Source organism: Monodon monoceros, unplaced genomic scaffold, assembly GCF_005190385.1.
Source record: "Monodon monoceros isolate NGI ecotype Baffin Bay Population unplaced genomic scaffold, NGI_Narwhal_1 Super_Scaffold_21, whole genome shotgun sequence".
Classification (NCBI taxonomy): domain Eukaryota; kingdom Metazoa; phylum Chordata; class Mammalia; order Artiodactyla; family Monodontidae; genus Monodon; species Monodon monoceros.
This window is the reverse complement of record NW_021703778.1, coordinates 91,545,806-91,571,909: the sequence shown is the minus strand read 5'-3', so window position 1 is coordinate 91,571,909 and position 26,104 is coordinate 91,545,806. Positions and strand designations below refer to the sequence as shown.

At 53.5% G+C, this 26,104-nt stretch overlaps 1 protein-coding gene across 4 annotated transcripts; it reads right to left on the bottom strand.

Annotated features, from left to right (window-relative positions):
• Positions 1–319: 319 nt before the first annotated feature.
• On the bottom strand, positions 320–21,376 carry BMF (Bcl2 modifying factor). Of its 4 annotated transcripts, XM_029238938.1 has the most exons (6): positions 21,285–21,376; positions 20,775–20,902; positions 18,332–18,628; positions 16,638–16,798; positions 4,231–4,328; positions 320–2,116 (listed from the first exon to the last, which is right to left on the bottom strand). In XM_029238938.1, exons 3-6 carry the CDS (start codon positions 18,621–18,623, stop codon positions 2,104–2,106), a joined length of 564 nt encoding a protein of 187 aa, XP_029094771.1. In that variant the 5' UTR covers positions 18,624–18,628; positions 20,775–20,902; positions 21,285–21,376; the 3' UTR covers positions 320–2,103. The 4 variants fall into 4 exon arrangements, with proteins under 4 accessions (XP_029094771.1, XP_029094772.1, XP_029094773.1 ...); XM_029238939.1 differs by lacking the exon at positions 21,285–21,376 and having other exon boundaries at positions 20,775–20,919; XM_029238941.1 differs by lacking the exon at positions 320–2,116 and having other exon boundaries at positions 3,573–4,328.
• Between the last annotated feature and the right edge of the window lie 4,728 nt (positions 21,377–26,104).

Below are 26,104 nucleotides of genomic sequence, written 5' to 3'. Positions count from 1 at the left end.
ACACATGGAAGAACTGAAGGCTCAGAGAGGTTAAACAACTTGCCTATGATCATTCAGCTGGTGGAGGCTGGAACCGGATCCAAATCCAGGTCTGGATCCAAAGCCCATGTTTTTCCACTTCATGGGGCCTCTGCTGTGCCGCTTACTGTGTGGTCAGAATGGCTCTTCACAACCCCAAGAGGGGAAAGGAAGTCCTGACAAAAGCCGGGGGTCCCGGACGGTAACTCAGGAGGGCAGCTGAGAAGCAAGTTGGGAGTCTCTAATCCACCAACAGATCCCCTTGTATTTTTACTACACCTTGAAAAAGACAAGCTTCGCTTTAAGTGGTTTTATTAAAAACTGTACCAATTGATGGGGGAAAAGATACACACACATATATGCATGTGAAGAGCACAAAGCCAAATATTCTGTACAGGTTTAAAAACAATGAGTCCCCAACCCCTCTCTCTCTCCTTGTTTCTCTCCCAGAGGCAGAGTGCCTAGAACCCAGGAGAGCTAACCTGGGAGGGACAAAATGCTACATTCTCACTGGGTCTCCCCCGACAGGCCCTGTGGACCCAGGGATGGGGCAGCCCACTGGGCAACGCTCACAGAGCAGGGAGAGGCACTGGCCTCCTGTGCACGGAGAGGGGCAGTGCGAACCGGAAGCCTGCAGGGCTCTGAGCACCTTCTGCCCAAGAGGCTGGAGCATCTATGAAAGAGCTCGGCTTTCTCTGCGGTTCCCTCAAGGCTCAAAGTCCCCACCAGCCTTGAGGAGCCCACTGGCCACACTGTCCCCAGGAGGCTTCACAGCCTGATGGGTTAAGGAGTCTGGCCGGGGTGGTCTGTCACCAAGGTGTCCCCACCTACACACAGAGGGACCCCGCCGGTTCCTCCGGCCTGGGCTGCAGCACTGATGTGCAGAAGCCTGCAGAGCTGAAGCGCCTGCTTCTGCGGGCTCTCACCTGCCCTACCCCACTGCATCAGGCCCCTCAAACGAGACAAGCTAGCAAGCTCTCCACGTGCTCCTTGCTGACTAGGACAGTCACAGTGGCTCCCCAGCCCCTAGTGGAGGCCCTGGCTTGATCATCCCAAATCACCCCCTCCCTGCCACGCCCAGGCTGGACCCATCCTTGGATGGGGCTGGGCCACTGGGGACAGAGAGACAAGTCAGCTGGGCCCCTCTGAGCGCTCGGAATGTGCCTGCCACATAGCTCCCGACACAGACCCCCTCCCCTAGGGGCTCGTGGAGGGCACTGGGAGGTGGTCTTTTTCTGCCTCGGACTGAGGAAGAAAAGGCCACGGGGGCAGCTCTCCAGCAGCCCAGACTTCGAAGTGGGCAGAGAGGCCCGGCTGAGTCCTCCAACTCTCTGGGGGAGTCAGATGGGGGGCCTGAGGGGGTTCCCTCCCCAGTTCTGTCTACCGGCTTCCAGAATCCCCTACTCTGGGCTTCTGAATCAGAAGGGCTGTTTTGACCCTGAATATCAGGCTTCCCCTCCTCCAGGGCATCCCTACCGGGGAGGGAGGTTTCCAGTCCCTCTCCCACCCCCACCCTCAGCAAACCACAAAAGCTCCACAAGTCTTCTGTTGGTTACAGGTCAGGAGCCAGGTCAGACTGTCCCTCCCTCTAAATCTGATTCTCCACTCCCTAACTAGAGACAGCCAAGCTCCTGGGGGACGGGGAGAGGGAGCCCAGGGGGAGGGACATGTGTCCTGAGGTTGGACTTGAGGAATGTTCAGACCAACTCACCAGGCAGAGGGGGAAGGGGCCAGTCTAGACCACTAGGCCAATTAAAAACAGCCAGCCAGGAGGAACCTCTCTTCCTCTTGGGGCTATTCTACCTCCTGGGTTCTGGGGGGAGGGGAAGGAGAGCCGTTGTACATCTCGCCCTGGCTGGCTTAGGATACTGAGTTAGTTCCTGGCTTCACAGAAGATGGAGACAGTGCAGTCAGATGACCCTCCACCCGGCCCCAGGCGCGACGTTCAGCTGAGCTTCTCAAACTCTGGGCTCAGTTCTCAGGACAGGCCACAGGACATCCCAGCCAGGCCCGGCAAGGTCTCTGAAGCTGATGGCTTTGCCTCGGCACCAAGGCCTGGACCATTTACTTGCTCTCTCACTCAGCTCACGTGGAAAGTCTGCGGAGAGTAGATAAAAGTGGCTGGTAGAAATAATCCTGGTTTTCTTGTGTGTGCCACTCAGAGATACACCAGCAGCCTGCCCATCACAGCCTTGGTCCAGGAGAGGGAAAAACAACACATGTCCTATGGGCGTCAAAAAATGGTGTGGAGACACACAGGGAAGGCTGGATTTCACAATGGTCAGCGTGTCCCAGCGCCAGTCTTCATGCCTGTTCCCTGGAACAGGGAACCTTCTTGTAAGCAGGAACCTATCTTCTTAGCAGACAAACCATGGTACACGCCCTGAGAATATAATTCTGTCCAAGAATAGGTAATACCTCCAGAACATGCGAGCAGAACAAAACCAAGGCTTATGCAGTTTGAAGTCCCTCTCCGAGCCGCTGTGAGCCCATAGGGCACCTTTGTGCAAATTAGGAAAGGCACCCCTTCCTGTAAGCAGACACAGCCCTACACTAGGGCATACAGCTTAGTGAGCAGAGCACGGGCTGGATTCTAGTTTCCATTACCTTCCTCTGCAGGTGGCCTTGTGCAGTGAACAACCTGCCTGACCGTACATCAGGAAGATCAACGTGTCCTTCGACGGTAACAAAGACTTCCTCGCTGCAGAATTAGAGGAGCTTGGGCTCGTTCAGGTTTGAGAGTCTACTCAGGACTCCTCCAATTTCCTTGGGTAGCCCTGGGGTCTTCTCTGCCCAGGGAAGCCATCTTTTCCTTGGGCCTTACTTCACCGTTAGCACCAATGTTAACTTTTCTCACATATGCAAAAATGATAATTTAATTTCTAGGTTAACAGATTCCCTGTGTCTTTTCAGATTCCCTGTGTCTGCTCTCAGAGCTGCCAGACTGGCTGCTTTAAATTCTCTCCATTAGTGCCACAGCAGGGAGAGAAGGGAAGAAGTTCAGAGGCATCTGTGATCCTGCTGAGTTCCAGAGCAGGCCTTTCTGGCCTAGCTGGAAGCTGAAGGAAGACAGGAAGTGTGTACCCAGCTTTGACAGTTCCGCACTCTAACCAGTGTCTGTTACTCTAAAAGACACATTTCAGCTGACAAAGCCGCTGTGCTGGCTTCTTCCCGTATCCCACTAGGTGTGAGAAAGGAATGGGGATAAAAGGGAGGAGGTATGTGGTTTCCAAGGAAACCAAGGGGTCTGGGTTCCTCAAGGCTGACTCTTAGAGGTGGGATGGGCGCCTCGTTTCCCAGAGCCACCGCAATGCAATCCTGTCCCTTCCGGTGCTAGAGTGCTGCTATGGGGGGTGGGACGCCGTCTGTTGGCTGGGTCTTTCAAAACAAGAGCTGACTAAGGCACAAGCTGCTGGCTACAGCACACTGACTGGCTACTTGGCTCATCCATGGTTGACACTCAGACAGTCCCAGGCAGCCAGAGGGGGCAGTGGTTCTGCACCTCAGGACCAATCCTGGGGCTTCCGAGTAGGACCAAGTCAGACATGAGGCCTACCCAGAAGTTTGGTTCATTTTCGCGGCACATTTGAGGGGTCCATGGAGAAACCCAACCCTCCCTGAGGTCTGCTGGAGATGACAGGGGCTGGGCAAGAATCCCTGAGCCCTTGGGGTGGGCAATGGCTGGGCCCAAGGAGAACCCAGACATGGAGCTGGCTGACCGACCAAGTGAAGTTGCCACACGCAGCTGGAAAGGCCCCGTCTGAGGCCCTGGTGGGTTAAAGCAGTGTGACCCGTCGGATCTGGGCCCCATCCACAGTGGAAGGCTGATAGGTTTGGTGGAACCAGGAGTCTAATCCAGTCTCCTATTTCTTAAATAAGTTCCTGTGGGAAAACTACAGTCCACTCGCCGGAGCACATCACTACCTGGTTGTCTTCAACCACTGACGACCGAAGGATCTACTTGTCCGAGCCCTTGGGAGGTCCCACATCACAGACACACCAGCCTCTACTTCAACAGTGTTTGACAAAGGGCCCCATTCCTGGTTGAGGCCCTGAACTGGGAAAGAGGTCCCGTTTGGGTATGTCTTATGTACACAGAGAGAAATTTTTAAAATAAAAACACAAAACAACAACAACTTCACAAGACACAGTGTCAGTCCTCGCCGATGTCCTTCCGTGGTGCCCCATGTGAAGAGGGCAGCCCAGCCTCACCTGGGACCCGCCCCATTCCTGTTCTCATCTCCATTCAAAGCGAGGTTGTGCAGAAAGAGGAGGATCTGCCACCACACGCGATTTCGGTTCTGCTGGTGCTGAAAGGAAAACAAAACAAAACAACGTAACTCCTAAACGCAGCCTTAGACGACTCCTTATCATTTCCAATCAAAGTTCAGATCCACACGTCTTGGGGCGGCACTTTAATGCCATCAGGACAGCAAACTGGGGGAGTTGGGGGAGGGACGAGAGAAGTGGCGATGAGGGGGAGATAGTTGAGTTCTCCAAATACAATTGCAGTGTGAACATTAAAAAGAAAAGACCAGGCTCTTTATGCACAGTGCACAAGAGGATTAAACTTTTTCCCCTGCTTGCAGGATTTTCCAAACTTTAGCCAAGTGCTGCTTTTAATCAGATTGGCTCCTGAGCCCCGCAAACCTCAGCTGCATGAACAACAAACTTTCTTCAGAAAGAAAGAGAAGAAGTGCCCCCCTCTCTCCCCCAACTCCAAAGTAACACAGAAAACAAGGGGGAAAAGCGGGGGAGCCTCCATCTGCAAGTGATTTGACACTGTGAAGGTCAAAGGGTTAATCTTCCATTTAAACCACACTGCTGAGGCAGCAAAAATCTGATTTCATCCAGTGCAAACACGCACACACACAGACACACACACACACTTGTGCGCCCGCCCTCTCTCCCTTCCCAGCATCTCCAGCTCCGTGCTGCCCTTTTTATAGCTGCTCTTGACAGTAAGCCATAAATAATCCCTCTTGGAGCGCTTTCCTACTGACTGGAGCCAATTAAACGTTAAGCAAGAACATACTTGAAAACAAAACAAAAACAAAGAATGCACACTACTCTCTGGAGGTTATCCCAGGTCCTACTGTCAGGCAGAGAAGCTGGGGGCAAAGGTCAGGGGTCAGTGGCTCACAGGATTGTGGCTGGTGCCCCGCCCACACAGGTACCATTTCCCAGGGGCCAGCAGAGGTCCGAAGGGCAGTGAGGGGTGCTGGAAGAGGCGGTCTTTGTTCTCTCTTTATCTGCCAGGGCAGGAGGACTAGGCTGGGGCCCTCTCCACGGGGTTCTCAGTGGACAGGGGAATAAGAACCTAGTGTGCAAAAAAGGAGCCAGCACAGAGGCTGGACTTGGATTGCCGCAGTGGCCCAGGCAGCAAGCACGCTTACGTGAAGTGTGTGTGTGTATGTGTGTGTGCACGCGCGCGCACGTATGTAGGGGACCTGGAGCCCCTGCTGTCTTTAACTACAGCCCAGGCCCCCACCAGGCAACTCCTAGTCAGAGGAGAAGAGGCTAGAGCAAGTCAGTGGCAGAGCTGGAAATTGAGCCCAGGGCTCCTGGATTCCCAGAGCTTTGCAGGGACGTCTCGCCCTGGCCTCCCTGACCTGTCCCCAGGCAACTGTGCAGGAACCTCGCTGGGTTCCCTGTCACCCTGCCTGAGGCCACAAAGAGAGGAGAGATGTCAACTGAGGCTGACCTCAGGGCCCTGTCAGGTATTGCCCCCACCCCATACCTGTAGCAATAGCATTCCTCTTTCCCCTGCAGAAGGGAAGACTGGAAAACAACCCAGAAAGTGGGAGGCACGGCTCCTGCTTGGAGGGGAAGGGAAATCGGGGTGTGCCACAGCGGAGGCCTGGCAGACTGAGACTGGGGAGACGGATGGCTTCCTCATGTTTTGTAAACAAAGACAAGTAAAAAGAGGACACACACCCGGCTTAACAAAATCTGGTTAGGGTAAAGCAGCATGAAAATGGACTCAGCTGCAAACCTGAAGGCTCAGGCCTGCCTGCAGCAGCTGGGCACAGCACCCCCTCCTTCTGCTTCCCCTCCCCAGCTGCTACCCAGGACAGGTGCAAAGGTCATAGGGTGGAATACGAGGAAAATCCAGGAAAAGACTGGTCTCTGGGGAGGCCGGTCTGCTGTAATTCCGAGGCTCCTCGGGTGACTGTTTGAAAAGGCCAAGTAACAATAACAACCATGATCCTAACAGTAACTGTAAATTGAGTGTGTCAGGTTCTGTGTTTTACATCCTTGCTTCTCAAAATGTGGTCCACGGACCAGCAGCTTCAGCATCAGCTGGGAGCTTATTAGAAATGTAGACCTACTGAATCAGAATGCACATTTTTAACAAGATGCCCAGGTGACTTTAAGACACAGTAGAGTATGAGAAGGACTGGTCTATAAACATTAAACCCCTTTGGTCCTCTCAACAACCCTATGACGCAGGTATGTATTATCATGCCCATTTCACAGATGAGATCATTCAAAGAGTTAGGTAAGTTGGCCACATAGCTAGTAAGTGGCAGGGACTGGGCTAAATCCAGACCACCTGGCCCTAGGGCAATGTCCTTACCCATTACTACTATGCTCCAAGCGCCACCATATACCTTTCTTTACACCCAAGCAGACCCTCCATCCTCCCCTTCTCTAAATCGTCTCAAAACAGCTCAAGGGCCAAGGAAGGGAGATCACAACTCGATCATTTGGGGCCTGGACCAATCCCATCCCTGTATGCTTCAGTTTCTCCCCACATTCCCCTCATGGAAGCCACCTGCTGCCTGGGTAACTTCCTGGGCCCTGAGGTCTCTGGGGATGAGGCAAGGAAGCATCCTTACTCCAATCATTGTGGGTGCTGGGGAACCTAGACGCAGTTGTGGGCCAGACAGTGCTGTCAGACTGGAAGGCTGAGGTCTTGCTGGGAGACACAGACAGGCCTAGGTGCACACAGGCCCAGCCTCAGGAAGGACCTAGGTTCTGTGCCTCTGCCTGGGATAGGCCTCTGGGCTCCTGAATCATCCAGGAAGGCACTCTGGGCAGTGGGTGGCTCCCCGGGCCAGGAATCAGAGGACCTGGTAGGCTGGGGTCTCTCACCAGCCTGGCTCTCCTTATAGGTGAAGTGCAATTGTGGTATTAGATCAGTGGTTCCCACACCCGACTGCATCACAGAATCTACTGAGGTGCTATTGTAAATACAGAGTCCCCAGGTCCCACCCAGACCAACTGGGGCAGAATCTTCAGGGAAGGGGCCCAGGAATTTGTGTATTGAACATGCTCCCTGAGTGACAGTTTTTAAAAATCAGAAGTAGCATGTATTGTCTATTTTAGTCATAAAAGTAATGTAGAAAAATTGGAAAATACAAGAAATTAGAGAGGAGAAAATAAAATCACTCATGATCCTACAGCCTAGAAGAAAACATTTCATGATTTGGTATTTTCTTTAGTCTCTTTCCCTCCCTCCCACCAAAGTAATGACTTGGCCAACCCGGAGGTAAATCCTGCCCAGGTGCTTCTGAGGCAGCCAGGCCACAGAGAGGCATTTGGAAACCACTCAGGTGCTTTCCAACCCTAAGGTTTGGTGATTCGGAGTTTGTCATCCACAGTTACCTTGAGGACTGTAACTCAGAGCTCCAACAACTGAATCCGGTCATCCTGGCGGAGGGTCTGGGTGGGCCTGGAGAACAGGCTGCCTAGTACAGGGTCAAGCTGGCTGCCTTGGCAGCCGTGCGACCAGCAAGAACAGGGCCTGGGAAACCATCTACTGCCCCAGCGACCCTTTCTGTGAGCACAAGCAATGCCACACATACCCCAGTCAGCCTTCTCCTGCCACAGGGCAGCCCCCAGAAGGCCCTTTTTTGAAAGGAAACCAAATTGCCACATAGCAAGAGAATCAAAGAATGCCTTGATTTTTGAGGATCAACAATAAATAAAATATTTTTTAAAAAATTAAACAAAAGTGCCTGACTGGAAAGGAAAGAAAAAGGTCTTGAAGGGAGGCCAGGGAGAGAAACAGTTAAGAAGAAAGGAAATCAACATTCACCGAACAGGACGAGGTACACAAAGACACCGAAACACCAGAGCACATGGATCCTTCCAGGAGAGGGTGTGGGGGAGAAGGGGAGAAGGAAGGGGGAGCCAGGAACGGGTACGCTTGGCCTCTGACTCTCAGGCACCTGGCACAGCACCCAGTGCATAGACTGAGATCAGTGGGTACAAACCCCTGGCGCAAGGCTCAGCTCTCCCAGGCTGGCTTGGGACCCCTCAAAGTTTGGGAACCTGCAAAGAATGGGGGTTCCCAGAATGCATAGCCAGGGTAACCTCAGGGGTAGGAGACTGGGGTTCAGGAGATAGGAAGCTGATGGGAATTTAAGCTTACACCAGAGCTCTCAAATTCAGAGCCGAGACGGTAGGACCAAGACGTGGAAGGAAAGAATAGAGCTGAACGCCCCAAGGGAAGGGGCCCTAACGTGGTGGATAAAAAATATTCTCTTCAGTTAGGAGAGCACAACCAGGCATGAGAGATCTAGGGTTCTTCCTTCAGTCCCACTTTCCTTCTGTGGTCAGGGGATGGAGGCAGTCAGCTGACAAGTGTCTGAGTCACTCCCCCTGTGCACAAGGCACTGTAACTGAACACCTGGATCATTCGTCCTGGATAACAGGGAACACGTAGGGCACATAGTAGGTATTCAACAAGCACGCTGGACTGACTATAGAAAAGTCAGCCTTGCAAGATAACCCACTTGTCTGAAGCCAGGAACAACTGATGTCTGGCCAGGTCTAAAGATGTACTTGATGTGATAGGATCAGCCTCTTGCCTAGAGAGGCCCAACTAGTAAAAGGCTTTTTTTTTTTTTTTTCTAAAGAGCTGGCTGTGGTGTCTGACAAGGTTGGATTACACAAATCAAACTCTGTTTCATCCCACATGGCCTCTGCCCTAAGCACAAAGAGTGTTCCCTGCCCTCCCCGGATAAGAATCTCCCTCTGTCTCTCCCCCTTCGGACCCAATTCACACCCTCTGGGGACTCTGTGTGTCACCAGTGTACCAGATGCTCCAGCAAGAGCTAATTCACCCCCAAAGAATTCGAGGAAGGAGCAAAGCTACACTGTAGCCCTGATTTAAAAGAAACTAACACACAAAATGCAAATTTACCAAACAGATAGCAACTTATATCGCATATTTAAAATGCTTTCCTATTGTCTCTTTTGCTCCTCGCAAAGGTCTGGGACATAGGAAGGGCAGGTATTATTTTCAATCCCATTTTACAGATGGGGAAGCAAAGGTTCAGAAAAGTTACCCCAAGCAAGTTAGTTGGGAGAGGGTGATTCAAACCCCTGACTTCTGACTCCAGAGCTATGTTCTTTCACTAAAATATTAGTGTGTTTATTCACATTATGAAAATGGTATTAACTGTTCAAAGAGAATCCCCACCTAACTGCTCCCCTAGTATGTTTAAAGAAATTGTTTCCAGGGCTTCCCTGGTGGCGCAGTGGTTGAGAGTCCACCTGCCGATGCAAGGGACACGGGTTCGTGCCCTGGTCCGGGAGGATCCCACATGCCGCGGAGCGGCTGGGCCCGTGAGCCATGGCCGCTGTGCCTGCGCGTCCGGAGCCTGTGCTCCGCAACGGGAGAGGCCACAACAGTGAGAGGCCCGTGTACCGCAAAAAAAAAGAAAAAAAAAGAAAGAAATTGTTTCCAGATCATTATTTAGTAAGGATACTGTGGACCAGAAAAAAAATAAACCTTTCAGAGGCAGAGCTAACTGAAGATCAAACAGAAATGAAGCTAAAACTGGCCTGAAATGATAACTTCAGATCATTTTCTGAAACCATGCTCAGTTTCCTTAAAATGCAGAGTTGTATCTACCCTGCTTTACAGGGAGTTACACTTCCTGTAAAGTGCCGTTTTCCTACCTCACCTATTCCCTTTCCCCCATCAACTCTAAACCCGCCACAGCGAGGCTGAAGGACAAAGCCTTGCTGTTGAGAACAGGAATACAGAGCTAAGGAAGACTTCAGCAAAATTCCACATAAAAGAAGCTGGGAAGATGTTTGTTTGATTCAGCAAACTTTTATCAGGTACCCAACTGAGCTAAGAGTTATGAAGCACAAAAACGAGCAAGCTGTAAGGCTTGTCCTCGATTATTTTACAGTCTGAAGGGGGGAAAAGCAAGAATGCAGATCTCAGTTTTACAGGAGGCAGAGCCAGCGTCGGGCAGCAAGTGGGAGCTCCATCAGATTCTCACCTTCTGGGCTGCGCTTGCTGAGGAGCAGGGGTGTGTAATGGGGAGACCATTGTTTTAGGATCAATCAGATCTGCATGGCTCCCAGCTCAGCCACTTACCGTGTAACATGGGCATGTTATCCCACTTCTCTGAGCCCCAGCTTCCAATAAAATGGGGATAATGGGGTCTCGAAGTACAAGGTTGCTGTGATGATTAAGTGAGAAAAGTATATGTAAAGCATCGAGGCGGTGGCTGCCCTAGGCAGCTCCCCACTCCCTGGTGAGGACAAGGGAAACCTGGGCCCGACTGCACTTTGCTGAGCAGTTCCCTCAACACCCTCAGCTCAAAGAACCCGCCCCAGGAGCGCTATCTTCTAGGCAGGCTCATGATGTCCTGAGGAAATCCCTGAGTTTGCACTGTGAGATGGGCCATGGCAGCCAGAGGCAGCCGGGCTCAGAATTCCAGGCTGCCAAGCTGGGCAAGGGATTCTGAGACCCACGGGGCAGTCCCTTGGGCCCCGTTGGCCCACTGTCCCAGAACGCTTTTGACATAGACACCTGAGGAATGAGCAACGTGGCAAAACAGAAAAGGAAAAATAATCCTCCTTGACAAGAGCTTCCTCAGCCCAGCCAGCAGCGCTAACAGGAGGTTGAAGCCACCAGCTGCCACCACAGAAACACCAATCACTTCTCCCAGGAAGAAAGGGCAGCCTGGGGCTGGCTGAGTCGAAGACAGGAGGGCTTCCTCTAACATAGGTGGAAGCCACCGGCTTCAGCCACTGGGGGTGCGGGGATAGGGTTGTGTTTGCCACCCATATCCCCAGAGTCATGGGCTGCACCTCCATGGCCTGGAGGTGGGAAGGACTGAGGCCCTTACCCAGCTTCCCCCAGGTGGGTCTGTCTCCCCCAGTCTGAGAACAGACTAATGGGCAACTTCTTAAGAACTCAGGGGGGAAGAGGGGTATGTGTGCTCTGGTCAAAAGTGACGAAGAGGGCTTCCCTGGTGGCGCAGTGGTTGAGAGTCCACCTGCCGATGCAGGGGACACGGGTTTGAGCCCCGGTCCGGGAGGATCCCACATGCCGCGGAGCGGCTGGGCCCGTGAGCCATGGCCGCTGGGCCTGCGCGACCAGAGCCCGTGCTCCGCAATGGGAGAGGCCACAACAGTGAGAGGCCCGTGTACCGCAAAAAAAAAAAAAAAAGTGAGGGAGAGAGGGGACTGAGGAGGGGGCTGGTCTGTTGTGGGTCTACAGGACGTAGACCCCCCATGGCTCCAACTCCCAACTTGGGGCCTTTGCAGCTGGCTGTTCTTGTCCCACCCAGGACCAGTCCCTGGACAGGACAAGCAAGCTGAGCACAGAAGGCCGGACCCTCCTCCTCACCGTGCACACCGGCTCTTCTTGTACTGGTCATGGAACATGCCCTCTTGGTTGCCAGACTTGGATTAAAAGGCAAACAAGATGTTTTTCTTTATCCCTCTTTTCTAGAACCTCCCCCAAAGTCCTCCCTCCCATCACCACCCCCTCCAAGAAAAAAAAAAAAAACCAAAGCCAACCCCATCCCCATGGCTTGCCTTGGTGGGGAGGGAATGAACTGTCCGGAACTACAAGGCCCTTCTCCTGGAAGAGAGAGCAGTCAGGTGCAGGGTTGTGTGGAGAACTCAGCTCTACTCAGCCACGCTGATGACTCAGAAGCTAAATATAGTGAGCGATATAAACAGAGCCAGCCACAGAGCAAACACAGGGCCCCCAAGCCCTGGCCCTGGCTCTCACGCACAGCGCTCTCCACAGCCCCTCCCCAAGCCTCACTCTTCCCCAGGCAATGTCCGAGGGGGACCTTCCACTCCGGGGACAAAGGCTGGCTCCATAGGGACCCTTCTCACTCTAGGGAGAATCTCTGGGGCTCCCGCCCAGGGCTGTCCCATCTAGAGCCTGAACAACTTTATTAGCTATAGTCTGAGCTCCAGAAAACCACTCACCAACAAGGAGAGCATCCCAAAGGGTCAGGAAGTAGTTAGGAGCTCCCTGAACAAAGGATCTAGGCTGCTGGCAGAGAGGCCACTAGTTAATAAACCATGTAAACACCACCTTGGGTACAACTTCCAAAAGAGCTCCCAAAGAACAAAATCCTAAGATCATCTTTTAACCCATTTTCAAGTGTTAAACTGTCCACGCATTAATAGTTATACATATTACAATTTCCAAAGGGCTTTCACATCAACTCCACAAGATGAGTATGAGAAATCGAGGCTCGGAGAAGTTAAATGACTTGCCTGTGAACACAGAACCCATAAGTGACAGAGCTGGGATTTGAACTCGAATTTGTCTCTAAGTCCAGGATCCTTTCTGTGATATTGCAACTAAAGATGGTTTCAACTGAGTGGCTGAAATTTTTCTCAGATGCCATTTTCCAGAAAGTCTAATTACTATTCAGGGAATTTCCAAATCTGATTGTTCTGAATGGAGCCACTCCTGGTCCAAGTGAAAAAGCCACTTCCAACACGAAGAATTCCAATAATCCTGTAGCTTTACTCACACAACTGTCTACAGTAGCCACTTTTTCCTTTTTTCTTTTTTTTTTTAGGATTCTTGGCTTCTTAACATTGCCCGGAAATATCCCACAACTTTCAAGATGGTGCCATTGGGACAGGAGACTCTCCTAAGGGGATGGGACACCAGCTTCTGTCCACTCTTCGGCTCATGGTGGAGGAGACCACGGCAGGTGGAATGGAGAGAAGCTGGGACTCACCTTCTGGCCAGAGCATCCCTTGAGCTCAGGGAGGAAGCAAACCTGTACTGCCATCTTCCCTGTAGAAGCCGGGCAAACAAGAAACACCAGGGCACTCTCACAGAGCCAAGGTCAAGGTAGGCCACCATCAGCAGACCACCAGAGGTCACCTGCTATGGCTGGGCAGCTCACAGAAGATCAAGGAGGAGAATCTTTCACTTCTGACCCAGGCAGAGGAAGTTGGGGGTGTGTGACCAGGTTTGGAAAGGCTTTTACCTCCATTCACTCTGCTTCAAAGTCTCTTGCTGCTTTGGAGACCCAAAGCGCTGACAGCAAGCACCTCACTGGCACTGATCTTCTGCTTCCAATTCCTTGCCCAGAGAAACCACCCTAAACAGGTGGCTGACCTGAACTTGGGTAGCCAGGCTAGGGCTCCATCCAGCAAGCTCCTTGAGAAACATGCTGGGAGGGCTTATGGCCCACAAAAACCAGCACCAGGGGGAATTTGGTGCACGTTGCATCTAGAGTCACGCTGATGCATTCATTTTGCCATAAAGCCATCCTACAACACACTACCATTATCACACCCTTCCCTGTGCTCCACATCTCCCAGGGAGAAGGCTTCCTCTCGTACAGAAAAAGAGTAACTGAGGTCCCTAACCAGGGACAAAAGGCAGGAGTTCACATTCCCTACAGGAGTCGGGAACCCGTGGCCATGGTCTGGCCCTGGGACACCAATCCCAGACCTGAGGAGAGAGGAGATGGCCAGGCTCCTTCAACCTTCTTACTACTGCCTTTTGGGTTGTCTTTCTTGGTTATTTAAACTTAGCCCACAGTGATGGAGATTGACCACTATTCTCCTAGGAGAAATGTACAAGGCCAAGACCCACAAGTGAACAGCTCTGACGCTGATTTCTCTGGACAGGGTAGGTAGAAGGGAGCTCACAGGAGGCAGCTCTGCTCAGGGACCAGCTGGACAGGTGGGGTGGGAAATGCACTGTGAACTGACAAGAACAAATGTGGGAGACAATCAGGATTATAGAGAGAAAGAAGAAAACAAGCATTAAAGAATACCTACTGTGTGCCTGGAACTCTCGTAGGTATTTTCTCACTGAATCTTCACGATCAGATTCTCTGGCATTAGGTCTAATTTACAGAAGAGGAAACAGGCTCTGCCAGAGACTTCCCGGTGGCTAGTAGGTAGCAGAGCTGGCATTTAAACCTGGGCCTTCTGACTTTGTATCTGAAGCCTAGAGACTTAACCCTGAATTACTTCCATCCCAGTGCCTCAGTCTCCTTGTCTGCAAAGATGAGGGGAAGGAATAGGGAAAGAAGATGAAGGATAAGAATGTAAGAGTGACAACAGTATTGTGTAGATACGAAATATTTAGACATTAGTTTATATCATAATCAAGTTCAGAAATGACTCATTTCTTAAAACTAGCTGCTAAAAGGTCCTACACGTGCCAGCTCTCCATCTGCCCACAGCCATTACCCCAGCCCTTCCCACAGGATGAGCTCCTAGGGAAGTGAGCAGGGACAGCAGGGAGGAGGGGGCTAAAAGCAAGAAGACTCCAGTGGACAAAAAGCCTGGCTCTTTGCAATGGAAAGTTTGGGGAAACCAGCTCTTGGCTAGAAAGGCCTCGTTGGCCAGCCTCCTGCCACTGCACGGTAGGAGTAGGTAGCTGGCAGGATGGTGAGGGGCCCAGGGAAGTCAGGAACCAGTAGGAGGTGAGGTGCAGAGCAGGGGAGACTCTCCTCCAGTTCTCCACTGCCTCTGCCCCTCCTCCTCCCCAGCTGGAAGGCTCTGGCTAAGAGGACAGCACCTTGTATGGAGTTGAACCAGGCCTTCAAAGAGACAGCCCTGGACGGGGGTCAATGATGGCAAGCAGCAAAGAACACGGTCAGACCTGGGATCAGGGCCAGTTTCTCCTGTGCGGAACTGAGTCAGGAAGAAAGGGCCCTGGGCTGAGTTCTGGTCCTGTGCCAGGGCCCAGCTGGGCAAGGGAGGCCTCCCAGCCTGCTCCCAAGCCCACAGGGGCTCACCCGTGGATGGCTGAACATTCTGGAAAAGAACTGTTGAGAGAGATCAGGGCTATTGGAAACGCAGAAAACTGCCTCCCAGATAGTTCTCCAGATGAGCCTGGGAGACCCACAGTCACCGTGTCCTCTATCAGCTGCAGCCCTGGGACCGGAAGCTGCGAGCTCAGGCCATCCACAGGCCTACACAACCAGGGCAGAGTGAATGGACAGGAAGAAGGCCAAGAGGCAGAAATCAAGAATCAAGAGTGCATCCACACATGGACTGAAGGGGAAACTCTAAGCCAAGTCTCCACAGAAAAATCAAAGGAGCGAATAGGGGCTAGAGCTTGGAGCCAGAGGAGGTGGCTAGGCTGCCTTATTATCTAAGCATAGGGCCACCCTCCCTTCCTGAGGGCCTGGGAGAGCCACCAGGACCAGGTATAGCCCCAAGTTTCCCTAAGAACCCCTTGGCAGGGGCACTCACCATATCTAACCCCAGATGGCCTGTTCTCAGGAAATCCAAAGTCAATTTCTCTTCCCCCTGGTGCTGGCCAAGTCAAACCTTCTATTACCAATAGCTGTCCTCTGGTCACCTGAAGTTCCCCATCTAACCTCAGGGTCTGCCCAATCATGGTGGATTATTTATTCTCTTGATTTCCTGATATACAGTCAGATATAGACTTACACATGCGCGCGCGCACACACACACAGCTGACTGGGCCACGGACACTGTCCCATAGGTAGCGAATGTGTTCACTTCCAGGTGGTGTGCCTTCGCTTCAGCACTGGTTGTACTAGCAGGGATCCAGCCCCAGGCTCCTCTCCCCACCTTGGCAGCCATCCAGAAAGTCAGCCCAGAGAGGAAGGGTTAAGTGCCTGGGGGCGGCCCAGACAGCGGGTGCAGAGCAGGGCAGCCTCCAGCCCATGGCACGTAGGGCTCCTCTAGCACGAGCCCGCCAGCCGCCGCCTTTGTTGATGGGCTCTGCCGCATGCTCCACTGACACGCGATGCTCCGCCCTGGCGGGGCTGGTGCCAGGCTGCCGGCCAAGCGCCCGGCCGAGCGCCCGGCCGCTGGTCTGGAGAGACTCTCTGAGGTACACACACTCCAGAGTCCCAGGCCCCGGTTCCCAGGCAGAGACAATGAGAAGCGGCCTCCCCAGCTGGAAAGTGTCAGGTTACAACCGGTTCCACCACTTTCCCCAACTCAGGCCCATCCCCGGCCTTGGTTACCCGCTTTACACTGCACCGCAGCCAGGCACCCCCCGACTGTCCAGTCTTCCTCAGCACCCTGAAAATCTTCCCCTTAGGTCTGTAAGAAACCATCTCCCACCCCTGGCCTCAAGAAGAGAGAGTCTGTCAATCAAGGCTGCAGAAAGCCTGGGAGGGATTGTAGCATCTCCCTGGAGCCTGAGCTGAGAGTGGGCAGATAAACAACTTGTATCTCAGAGGTGAGGGCAAGAGTGCTCATCCAGCCAGGCCCATCCAGTCCACGAGAATCACAATAGCATGAGGCCAAAACTCTGGGACCTTATCCTTGGGGCCTGGCAGAGACAGAGCTGCTGAGGCAGGCCCCAGCCCCCCAGCCCCCGCAGATGCACACACCCCCCACACACCCCCCCCCCCCCGCCAAAAGTCCCCCATGCCTACTTGCTGCATATGAAGCCGATGGAACTGGTCTGCAATGCGCTGAAGTTTTCGGGCAATCTGTACCTCTGCTCGATGTTGCCACTGCCCTTCAGCGGGCTGCTCACCAAGGGGCAAGCCTGCAGGGAAACCGGCAGGGAGGGGGAGCCGGTAGCCGGCATTGCCTGCAAAGACAGAGGGCCCACATCTCAGCATGCTTCACAGCTGCCCCATCCTCCCCATGCCTGCCACTCCTGGCCGAGACCTGGGGCCAAGGGTAGACCCTAGTGTGGGAAAGGAGAGGAACTTAGTCTGCCTTTAGCAGGGCACTCTGCCAAACGTGGACAGCCTGACTTGTTTGCCACCCAAGAGTGTGAAAGCTGCTGTTGGAGAAGAGAAGGGAATGGTCCCAGCCTTGCCTTCAGTCCTCCATTCACCGGCAGTGCCATGGCAAAGGTAATAGGTGTGGGTGAACTTGCCAACCTTCTGTCCTTATTTACCCAGCTACGCTTGACCACAGTTTATTATTTATTACCCTCATATAGTAGTAGCAGGCTGAAGCTCTTCTCTGGAAAAGCACTGGAGGCAGCTCTCCAGAGTTCCTGGGTTGAGCAAAGCAAGGGGACAGAGAACGAGAAAGGCAAAAAAGTATCTTCGCTTTTTAGTGCAGCAGAGGAAAGCTGGTCTCAGGCCCTGAAGCTCTGGGCAGTGACACAAAAAAATACGGAGAGAGGACTCCTCTGAGCCACAGGTTAGCCAAGTTCCTTTCTGGAGGCAGTCCCAGGCCAGACCTCTAGACCTGCGCTCCTCACTTACCAAGAGCTGCCACTAGGGGCGCCCGCCGGCCTGCTCCCGTCTTTCCCTCTTCCCCGCCTGCCTTATCTATCTTCTCAGGCTCCTGCCAGAACTACTTTGCCAGAATTGTCCTATAGGGCAGCTCCCTCTGGGAATAACTGCAGCGTCTCCTCAATCTGCTCCGTCAGACACAGCAAGATAGCCTCCAAACCTCGGCCCTCTCTCCAGAAGCTTTGTGCTAAATGAAGAAAACAGACTGAGTGTCTAACCCTGCCCTTTTGCCAGAGGAAGGCAGATTGCTCATAAAACCAACCACTGAAGCCCACAAATGAAGGGGTCTTGTCTGATTGAGCCTTGGAAACAGCCCCTTTGCTGGCACTGAGCCCAGGCAGGCCCAACCTCTTTCTCCAGTTCCCCTTCCAAGCACAGAAAGTCCCAAGTGACAGCTGGGGGCCACCTTCTGCCTTCAAGAACCTACCCTCCCAGAACAGGCTGGGTTTTTCCCTTCAGTGTTAACAGTGAGTCACAGACCCCCAGCCTTCCCCACGCAGCGTTAGCCACTTTACAGAAGGTACATCACTATCACCACACAAAGGGCTGGGCCACACAACAGGCCACAGGATGTAAAGGCCGAGACCCAGGTACCCTTCTTCCAACCCAAGGAGACACCATGGACCCAAAGATCCTTCCAGAAAGGGACAAAAGAGCAGAAAGAATGGCAAGGCAATCTGCCCTGCTTGGGGCCTGAGGAGCACAGGTGAGGAGCAGTAACAAGCAGAGAAGCAGCAGGTGAGAGTTGAAGAATCGATAGCCCTTGCTGCTCAATTTGGGGAAGGAAATAGCAAAGCACAGGTTTGGGGAGGGAAAGTCCCCTCTTTTCCCCCAGTCTCTGAGGGAGGAGTCCTGAGGCTAAGAGCACTCACCATAAAAGAGTCGCTGGGGTTCCTCAGTCACCCCACAAGGCAGCATGACACCCTGGCTTGGGGAGGCTGGACTGAGAGTCTGGGTAGCCTTGTCTTCCTGGCTGGTGGGTCGAAGCCCAGGGCCACAGCAGTGCGTGAGAGGGAAGAGCTGCAGACGGCTGAGGGGGCAGTCCAGCTGGCTCTGGGCAAACAGGTCAGCAGAGAGCAAGCTCCCAGGCTGGGTCCCCGGCTCCCCATCCTCTGGCTGGAACACATCATCCTCCAGCTCCTCCACACACTGGGGTGGCTCCATCTCCCCTGTTAGGGTGCAATGCAGGCATCCGGGAGGCTGCCCCCACCCAGGCTATACCTGGAAGGACTCCCCTCCCCTTCCTTCTCTCCTGCTCCCCCTTCTTATGTGGAGAAGTGGGGTCAGGTACTGATGACAGACCAACCCTAGAGCTAAAGCACTGCCAAGGGTGACACTGCCCCCTCATGTGGGCTGCCTCGCAGTTCTGAGACTCTCCACGCTTCTTCCCTGGGCCCACTCAGAACCACCTTCCCTCCCCTCGGCCTCTCCTTCTAACCCAGGCTGGTCACGGTCACGCAGTTTGACCGCTATTGACTCTGAGCCATAGAGGGGTATGATCGGCTGCTACAAGCACGCAGGGTACCTGGAGAAATGTCAACAAGACTAGCCTCTATGAGTAGCTGTGGGAGGGCAGAGGGCGCTGTGACTGGCTGTACACACAGTGCTCACAACACACACACACACTCACTCACCGGCCTGAGGAGTAACCACCAAACTCTCATCTCACTCTGAGCTGAGCTCCGGGCTCAGCAGCAAAAAACAAAAGCCAGCAGTCCTAGGGTGGCCAGGTTCCCTCCAAACCTGCTAAGCCCTACCCAAGACCCTAGTCTCCACCCCCTGCTTGCTCAACACAACAAACAGGCTGAACGATGTGGTAAGAGTGTGTCCTGGGAGAGAGAGCGGAGAAAAACCCAGGTTAGTCATTGCAGCTGCCCTGTCAGCAGGGTACAGCTGTCTGCCCACCACAGCTTAGCCTAGAGGGGAGGTCCAGCATCCAGCAAAGTGGCCAGCCTACCCCAGCTCAGTCTACTCACTAGTCTCCACAACTTCAAATCTTCCCCCACAGCCTACCACTCCTGCCAGCGCTGAACCTGAGATTGGTACAAACTGCCTCACAGAAGGAAGTGAAATTTAGCCCTCTGTCCGTGACCTCACTCGCTGCCTAAACTCCTTAGGTTGTTGACATGAGTTTCTTGCTGAGAAAGAAGTTCCACTTGCTCCACCCGATGGCTCTTGGAAGTCTGAGCGTGGAGCCAGGCAGCATCTTGAGCTCCCAAGCCAACCCCTTATACACACACCAGGAACCCCTTAGGGTCCCTGAGGCAGCCAGAAAAGCAACCACCTGAATGGTTAAGGATACAGAGAGACAGTGTTTGTCATTGCCAGAGTCAATTAGAGGTCCCCTGGGAATTCTGTCTCCCAGTCTCTCGCCTTTGAAGAACAAGCCAAATGGTCTGTGGGTTGGTAAAGTATTTAAGGAAGCTCAGTTAAATTCAGAAATCTTGGCTTTCTCAAATGCGAGCTCTCTCTGAAGTGCTTGCTTCAACCCTCCCTCCATCCCATCCTGTCCTTGAGCTACCTATGGTCCCTATCCTGCCCTCTTCCCTGGACAGCGAGGAGATGCCCGCTTGGATGGCAAAACAGGCACATGGTATTCTTTGGACAGTGTTTCCCAAAGGGGAGTGAGAGAACTACACTTTATCAGTACCAGGAAACAAGGTTTCCCGCTGAAAGGGCCAAGTGCTGTCCTGCCAGTCACCTGGCAGGGGCTCCCCTCCTGCCCTTCCACCTCCTCTCTGCAAGTTGGCAATCCCAACCTAAGATGGGGCCCTCCAAAGCCAATCACAGTCAGGAGTCATTGTCTTGGGTTTTCCTTTGAAGCCTATCACCTCCCCCACCCGCTCCCAGCAAAGCCCCAAATTCCACCCTTGCCTGGACTGGACAGTGGGGGAGGTGCAGCCAGAGGGTGTGGCTCTGCAAGCCTGAGGGGGACCCTTCCCACTATCCACAGGAACTGCAGGTGGCTCTTCTGCAGGTGGGAGCCTCTGGACAGGTGCTGGACAAGGTCAAGTGTAAACTGAGATACAGTAAAGAGACCTTCTTCTCCCCTTCCCCTGAGCTGAAGAGGTGGTGTGCAAACCGGCAGGAGAAGGGCACTTCCTAAGTGCCCTACCAGGGAAGTCTTTATTCCTAGCAAGGGGATCTAAAGCCTGCTGGAGCCGTCCCAGCCCTTAAGGACTCTAACAGGGATGCTGAACTCAGACTCCTTCTCCTAGGAGAAGCAGTAGCTAGACATTCTGAACCTCGACGAGGGCTAAAATCTGGGAACGCACACATACACATACACACACACACACACAACACACAGCAGACCTGGGTGACTCCAGGAGAGAATCTCGGCCTCCGAGTCGTGATGCCAGGGCTCCGCGCCAGGGTCCAGCGTGATGAGCACTCGGGGGCTTGGCGCCCAAACTCAGTTGGGAAGGAGGGAAAAAGCCCGGCTGTTAAGGAGAGGAGCCTTCAGACTCCGCAGGGATGCGGGACGTCCCACAACTCCCTGCCCTACCCCAAAGTCAGATCCAGGGGCCGGGCCATTCTCGAGCGCCCAGGTCTGCTCAGCAGTGCACCGCAGGTTCCCCTGCCCACCTGGACCCAACTCCTTGGAGTCTCAAATGCTACTACCCCCACGTTCCTTCGTGGAGCAGCGCACTTAGATGTGGGTTTTGTACCCCGTTCCCATACCCCAGCGCCCCAGTCCATGGTCACTCTAGACGCCCGCAGCCCAACCCTTCCCGGGCCCCCACGCGCAGCGCGATCCTCTCCCCACTTCCCCAAGGAGGTGCGATCCAACACCGCCCGGCCCCCTGCCGCCCGGGCGCTCACCGGGCTGCGGCGGAAGGCGGGAGGCGGGAGGCGGGAGGCGCAGGCAGGGGCGGCGGCGGCGGCAGGCGGGCTGGCGCGGGTGGAGGCCACTGTGCACCGCGCGGTATTGTTTCCAAAATACGCCCGCTCGGGGCATCCCGCAAACAGCTGATGAGGCCCCGCCTCTGGCGCGTCACACCGACGGCTGGCCAATGGCGAGTGGAACCCCAAGTCCCGGGCTGGGCGGCTGCCAGGGACGGTCACGAATGTACGAACCTTCCCTTGGAAACACTGCAAGGGGCCGAGCCAAATTCCGACCTCCTCCAGAAACGCAATTGGAGCGCCGTCTCCCACGCAGGTTCGGTTCCTAAAGCCGGCTCGGGAAGCACTCGAGAGCCCTTGAGTCCTCCCTATTAGGAGGGAGACAGGGGGCGCCAAAGTGACTTTTGTCTTCTCTTTCAAGGGGCCGAATAATTTTGGCGCGTCCAGAAAGGGAGTGGAAGAGGAGGAAGCGAGGAGAGGCAAAGCATCCTCCTGGCTGCTGGGCAGGTCAGAAGAAAACTCCAGCCCCAAAGCTGTAGGAAGGTTGAGAACACGTGTGTCTGACATTGTTATCGAGTAACATTCAGATCAAACACATCCGAAGGGACCCTCATGTCCTCTTCTTGACTGGGCGTGGATAGTCAACATTAACATCTGGCCGAGGAGAGGAGAGATCAAGAATGCAGGGGCTGCTTGGGCAGTTGACACGCGTCCTGTTCATGGCAGCACCCAGAGATGGTTCTGGGGCTGCAAGGAAAGCAGCGTGTCCTGCAGACCGCAAACTATCGGCAAGGGAGTCTCTGGGCTATTTCATAAACATTTATTGAGCACCTACATTGTGCCAGCTACTGGGCTAGGTGCCAAAAACCTGGTGCCTGCCCTCAGGGAGCATATAACTTACCTAGAGAAGTAGACCGGAAAATAATGGAAGGCAACATGAAATGCGTTAATGCCAGGGATAACGGCTGCTGGGAATGCAGAAAAATTCAGAATGCAGACTGGGGAAGGTTTCAGGGAGGTGGCTTTTGACTTGGACCTCGAAGGATGGGGCAATATTTCAATCAGGAAAGCCAGATCAAATAGCCAAGACCTAGCTTGAGCAGAATAAAGAGCTGAACTGGAAAACTTGTCCAGGGAGCAAGGGCAGGCTGGAGGACAGGATCATTGGGTACACACTCGGATTGAGGAAGGGTGGGCATGGGCAGGGAGGTTCAGATCAGATTACAGAAGTGTCCCTGGAATGGCAGGCTGGGAAGTCTGCATTTTATTCCGGAGGCAAAGGGGAGACAGCAAAGATTTTATAGAAGATGACTCACTTGACCAAGCCTGGACTTGAGGAAAGATAAACAAAGAGACCAGAAATCAGTGAGAGGGAGCAGTCCCTGCAACAGATTAGGTGATCAATGATGGGACCTGACCCAGGGGACAGTGGGGACTGGCAGTGCTCTGACCACCAAGATGCTCTTTCTGGGTTGTAAACTCAGACAGATTTAAGCTAAGTGGAGCTGGAACTCTTAGCACAGTGGAGTCTGAAGTCTCCTTGTACCTTTTTCCTACCAATTCTTTCCCTAGCTCCCTCGAAGGGTACCTGAAAGAGAGTGGACAAGGCATGAGGGCTGTGGTTGCTAGAATAGGAAAAATTGTCCCCAAAAGGATGGAGAAGAGGGAAAAGGGGGAAAGTCAAGCTGGGCCATCAGCCCAGTCCCCAAAGAAGTTGACAGATGTCCAGAAAGAGGTGCCGGAGCAGCTTCCCTGGTGGCGCAGTGGTTGGGAGTCCGCCTGCCAATGCAGGGGACACAGGTTCATGCCCCGGTCCGGGAGGATCCCACGTGCCGCGGAGCGGCTGGGCCGGTGGGCTGTGGCCGCTGGGCCTGTGCGTCCGGAGCCTGTGCTCCGCAGCGGGAGGGGCCGCAGCAGTGAGAGGCCTGAGTACCGCAAAAAAAAAAAAAAAGGTGCCGGAGCCAAAAGGAGGTATGTTATTTTACCAGGAGGCTTGGCCAAGAAGGAGTGTCAGAGCTGGTCAGGGTGACCTAGCGCTCATGCCATATGTGGGCAGATGAGAAGACCAAGCCCAGCCTCCATGCAGGGCACTGAGGAGCCCTCACCATGTTTGCCACACACACACCTCCTTCCGTGCATCCTACTCTTCTTAGTGGCTCTCCTCCTGGGCCAGTATCACGCAGGCCAGTTGGGCCTATGGGCATTACTTAGGGTCAGGAATAGAACTGAAGGACAAACCAGCTCTGAGTCTGTCCTCTGGGGCAGCACAGGCCCCAGGGGGCACGGGTCATCTTGATTCTCCCAACCCACCTGTGCTGCAAAAGCTCTGTCTGCTTCACCATAGCCCTGCAAGGTGGAATTGGGTTCACAAGGCAAGGAAGCTGATAGAGAAACGTTTTAACCTGGGATCCATGTATTTGCCGGACTCACCAGGGTCTCCTCAGCCCGCAGCCCAGCCCTTCCCGGGCCCCCACGCGCAGCGCGATCCTCTCCCCACTTCCCCAAGGAAGTGCGAGCCAACACCGCCCGGCCCCCTGCCGTCCGGGCACTCACCGGGCTGCGGTGGAAGGCGGGAGGCGGGAGGCGGGAGGCGCAGGGTCTGTGAACCCCTGAAACTGGCTAAATGGTGTTTGTGGATTCACACAGATATTTCTGTGTGTGGGGGGGTGGCTCTGTGGCTTACAAAACTTTCCCAAAGGGGTCTGTGACTCTATAAAAGGTTTAAATACACCACTGTAGGGGAATGAGGCTGGGGAGCAGAGGCGATCATCTTAGTGGGTCTGGGCAGGTTGCAAGATAGAAGGGTCACACCCTCTAGTGACATTTCTTCTCGGGCCTCTCTCCCAGGCCTTCCCAGCCTGCTCCCTCGGGTTCCTTCTGAAGGACACCCCGTGGCTCGGCCTCCTGTGCTCTCAGCCTCTAAGGTCAAGCAGCAGGGGCCCAGCCTTCTGAGCCAGAGGGGCCAGAAAACACTGTCAGGGATAAAGGGGTCAGGGAGGTCAGAAGCCTCACTCCCCACTTCTCATCACTGTCAAAGCAGACCCCTCCCTCTGTGCCCTTTCTCCCCTTCCAACACAGGGCAGACTCCGCAATGTCAGGACCTGCTGGGCTGGAGATCTGGGCTCGGAGCCCCCTACCAAGAGCAGCACCCTAGGAACAGAAGAACCCTGGACTTGTGACTGGGCTCAGAGCAAATGTACCTTGCAGCCACAGCAGCAGTTGTTTTGAAGAATCTCTTCTCTCTCTCTCTACCCACTCCTTGCCCCAGCTTGTTTTTCTTCTCTGCTAACTGATGCTGGCTCTAGGAGGCAAAACTTTGCCCAGAGAAAAGCAAAGTTACTCCGAAAGGCATCGGCTGGAGGCCTGAGAGGGAGGCACACCACTCCTGACAATCGGGGAGGGAATGCAAAGAGTTAAGGGGAGGCTGCTTTCAGCAGAAGAGAAAACCCAGCTCCCTGTAGAAAGCAGGCAGGAGCCCCCTCCATTGTTTCACCTGGCTATAGGGTTTCTCTCTGAGACAAGGAATGGGCTCTAAAACTCTGGTAACGGGATCACTGGGAAGGGAGGTTTTTAAAAAAACAGCTGACAGCTGAATAATAGGAATTACCAGGCAGGCCGCCCTGGGGTTACTGAGGTTTGTAACTCAACCCCCAGGGAGGGGTTAGATTGGAAACTGATTTATGGGTAAGGTGGGCGTCTTGGTGGAGGAACCCAGAGCGCTCGACCCTCTTGCCTCTTAACTCCCTCTGGGAGGGATCATGTGTGTAAGAAAGGCCAGGAACCTGGAAGGCTTGGTGTCCTCCCTTGCTGGACTTGCTCTAACAGAGTGAATTTATCTTTCTGTGCATCATTCCATCTGTCTGCAAAGGAATAGACCCTCTCTTCTGAGTTGCAGAGGGGTGTGTGTGTGTGTGTGTGCATGCGCGCATGTGTGGAGCAGAGGGGAGCGGGGGTGGGGGTGGGGTGGAACCTACCAGAACAGACAGATTGGCTTCTGCTAATTGAGTAAGTGGAGAGACTTGATTTCCTAGTCAGTGAGTCACTCCTTACCAATCACTGGAGAGTGGGATTCAAATCAAAAAAGCAGGCGCTAAAGAGAAAATATTTGGGAATTCAGAGACCTGGATGTAAAGGGAAATGCAGAGACTGAGGCTACCATGCGAAAGCCCAGTGGAACATAACAGATTAGGTGAAGTCCGGGATCACATGCTTATGACAGGCAACACATAGTTTTGTTTGGGGGAATACTCAAAAAATATTTGCTGAATGAGTGAATGAATGCACATCTCCACATTTAGAAAATATAAATAATTTTGTGTTTGGGGAGTGGGGAAAAAGCTGCAGTGGAAGATTTTCCATAAATGTCCTATCTACATTGTCTTGGCCACTTAGCATGGCTGTCCTTACCTGAGTTTCTTCTCACCAGCAGAGGCTCCTCTCAGGAGGCAAAGGTGATGCCATCAACAGCTTGGTACCCTCGGACCGCCCTTTTCCAGGCTTGGCACGTGACGGAATTTACTAAGTCTGTGGAGACAAATTTACAGAAAAACTATAAGCGTGGCCCTCGGGAAGTGTCCTCAACTCTTGCGCAGTCCAGGACTCAGCCTGCCCAACCCATGGAAAAGAAGTTGGCTTTATCCGGCCAAGGAATGAAGAAAGCCAATCAAAATACTCTTCCTTTTACTCTACATCCCCCAGGATGAAGCCTCTTTCCTGGGCAAAGTTACATTAGTATGTTAGTACATACTTCTCCTTGGGACTGGCAAGGACATCTCAGAAATTTCCAGCTGAGGCCAGAG

Excerpts from the sequence above, each read along its gene's own strand:
- BMF (XM_029238938.1), bottom strand. The coding sequence starts at position 18,623 with ATGGAGCCACCCCAGTGTGTGGAGGAGCTGGAGGATGATGTGTTCCAG. Across the intron at positions 16,799-18,331 it reads ACCCCAGCGACTCTTTTATG|GCAATGCCGGCTACCGGCTC; the intron begins GTGAGTGCTCTT and ends CTGTCTTTGCAG. Across the intron at positions 4,329-16,637 it reads ATCGGCTTCATATGCAGCAA|CACCAGCAGAACCGAAATCG; the intron begins GTAGGCATGGGG and ends TTTTCCTTTCAG.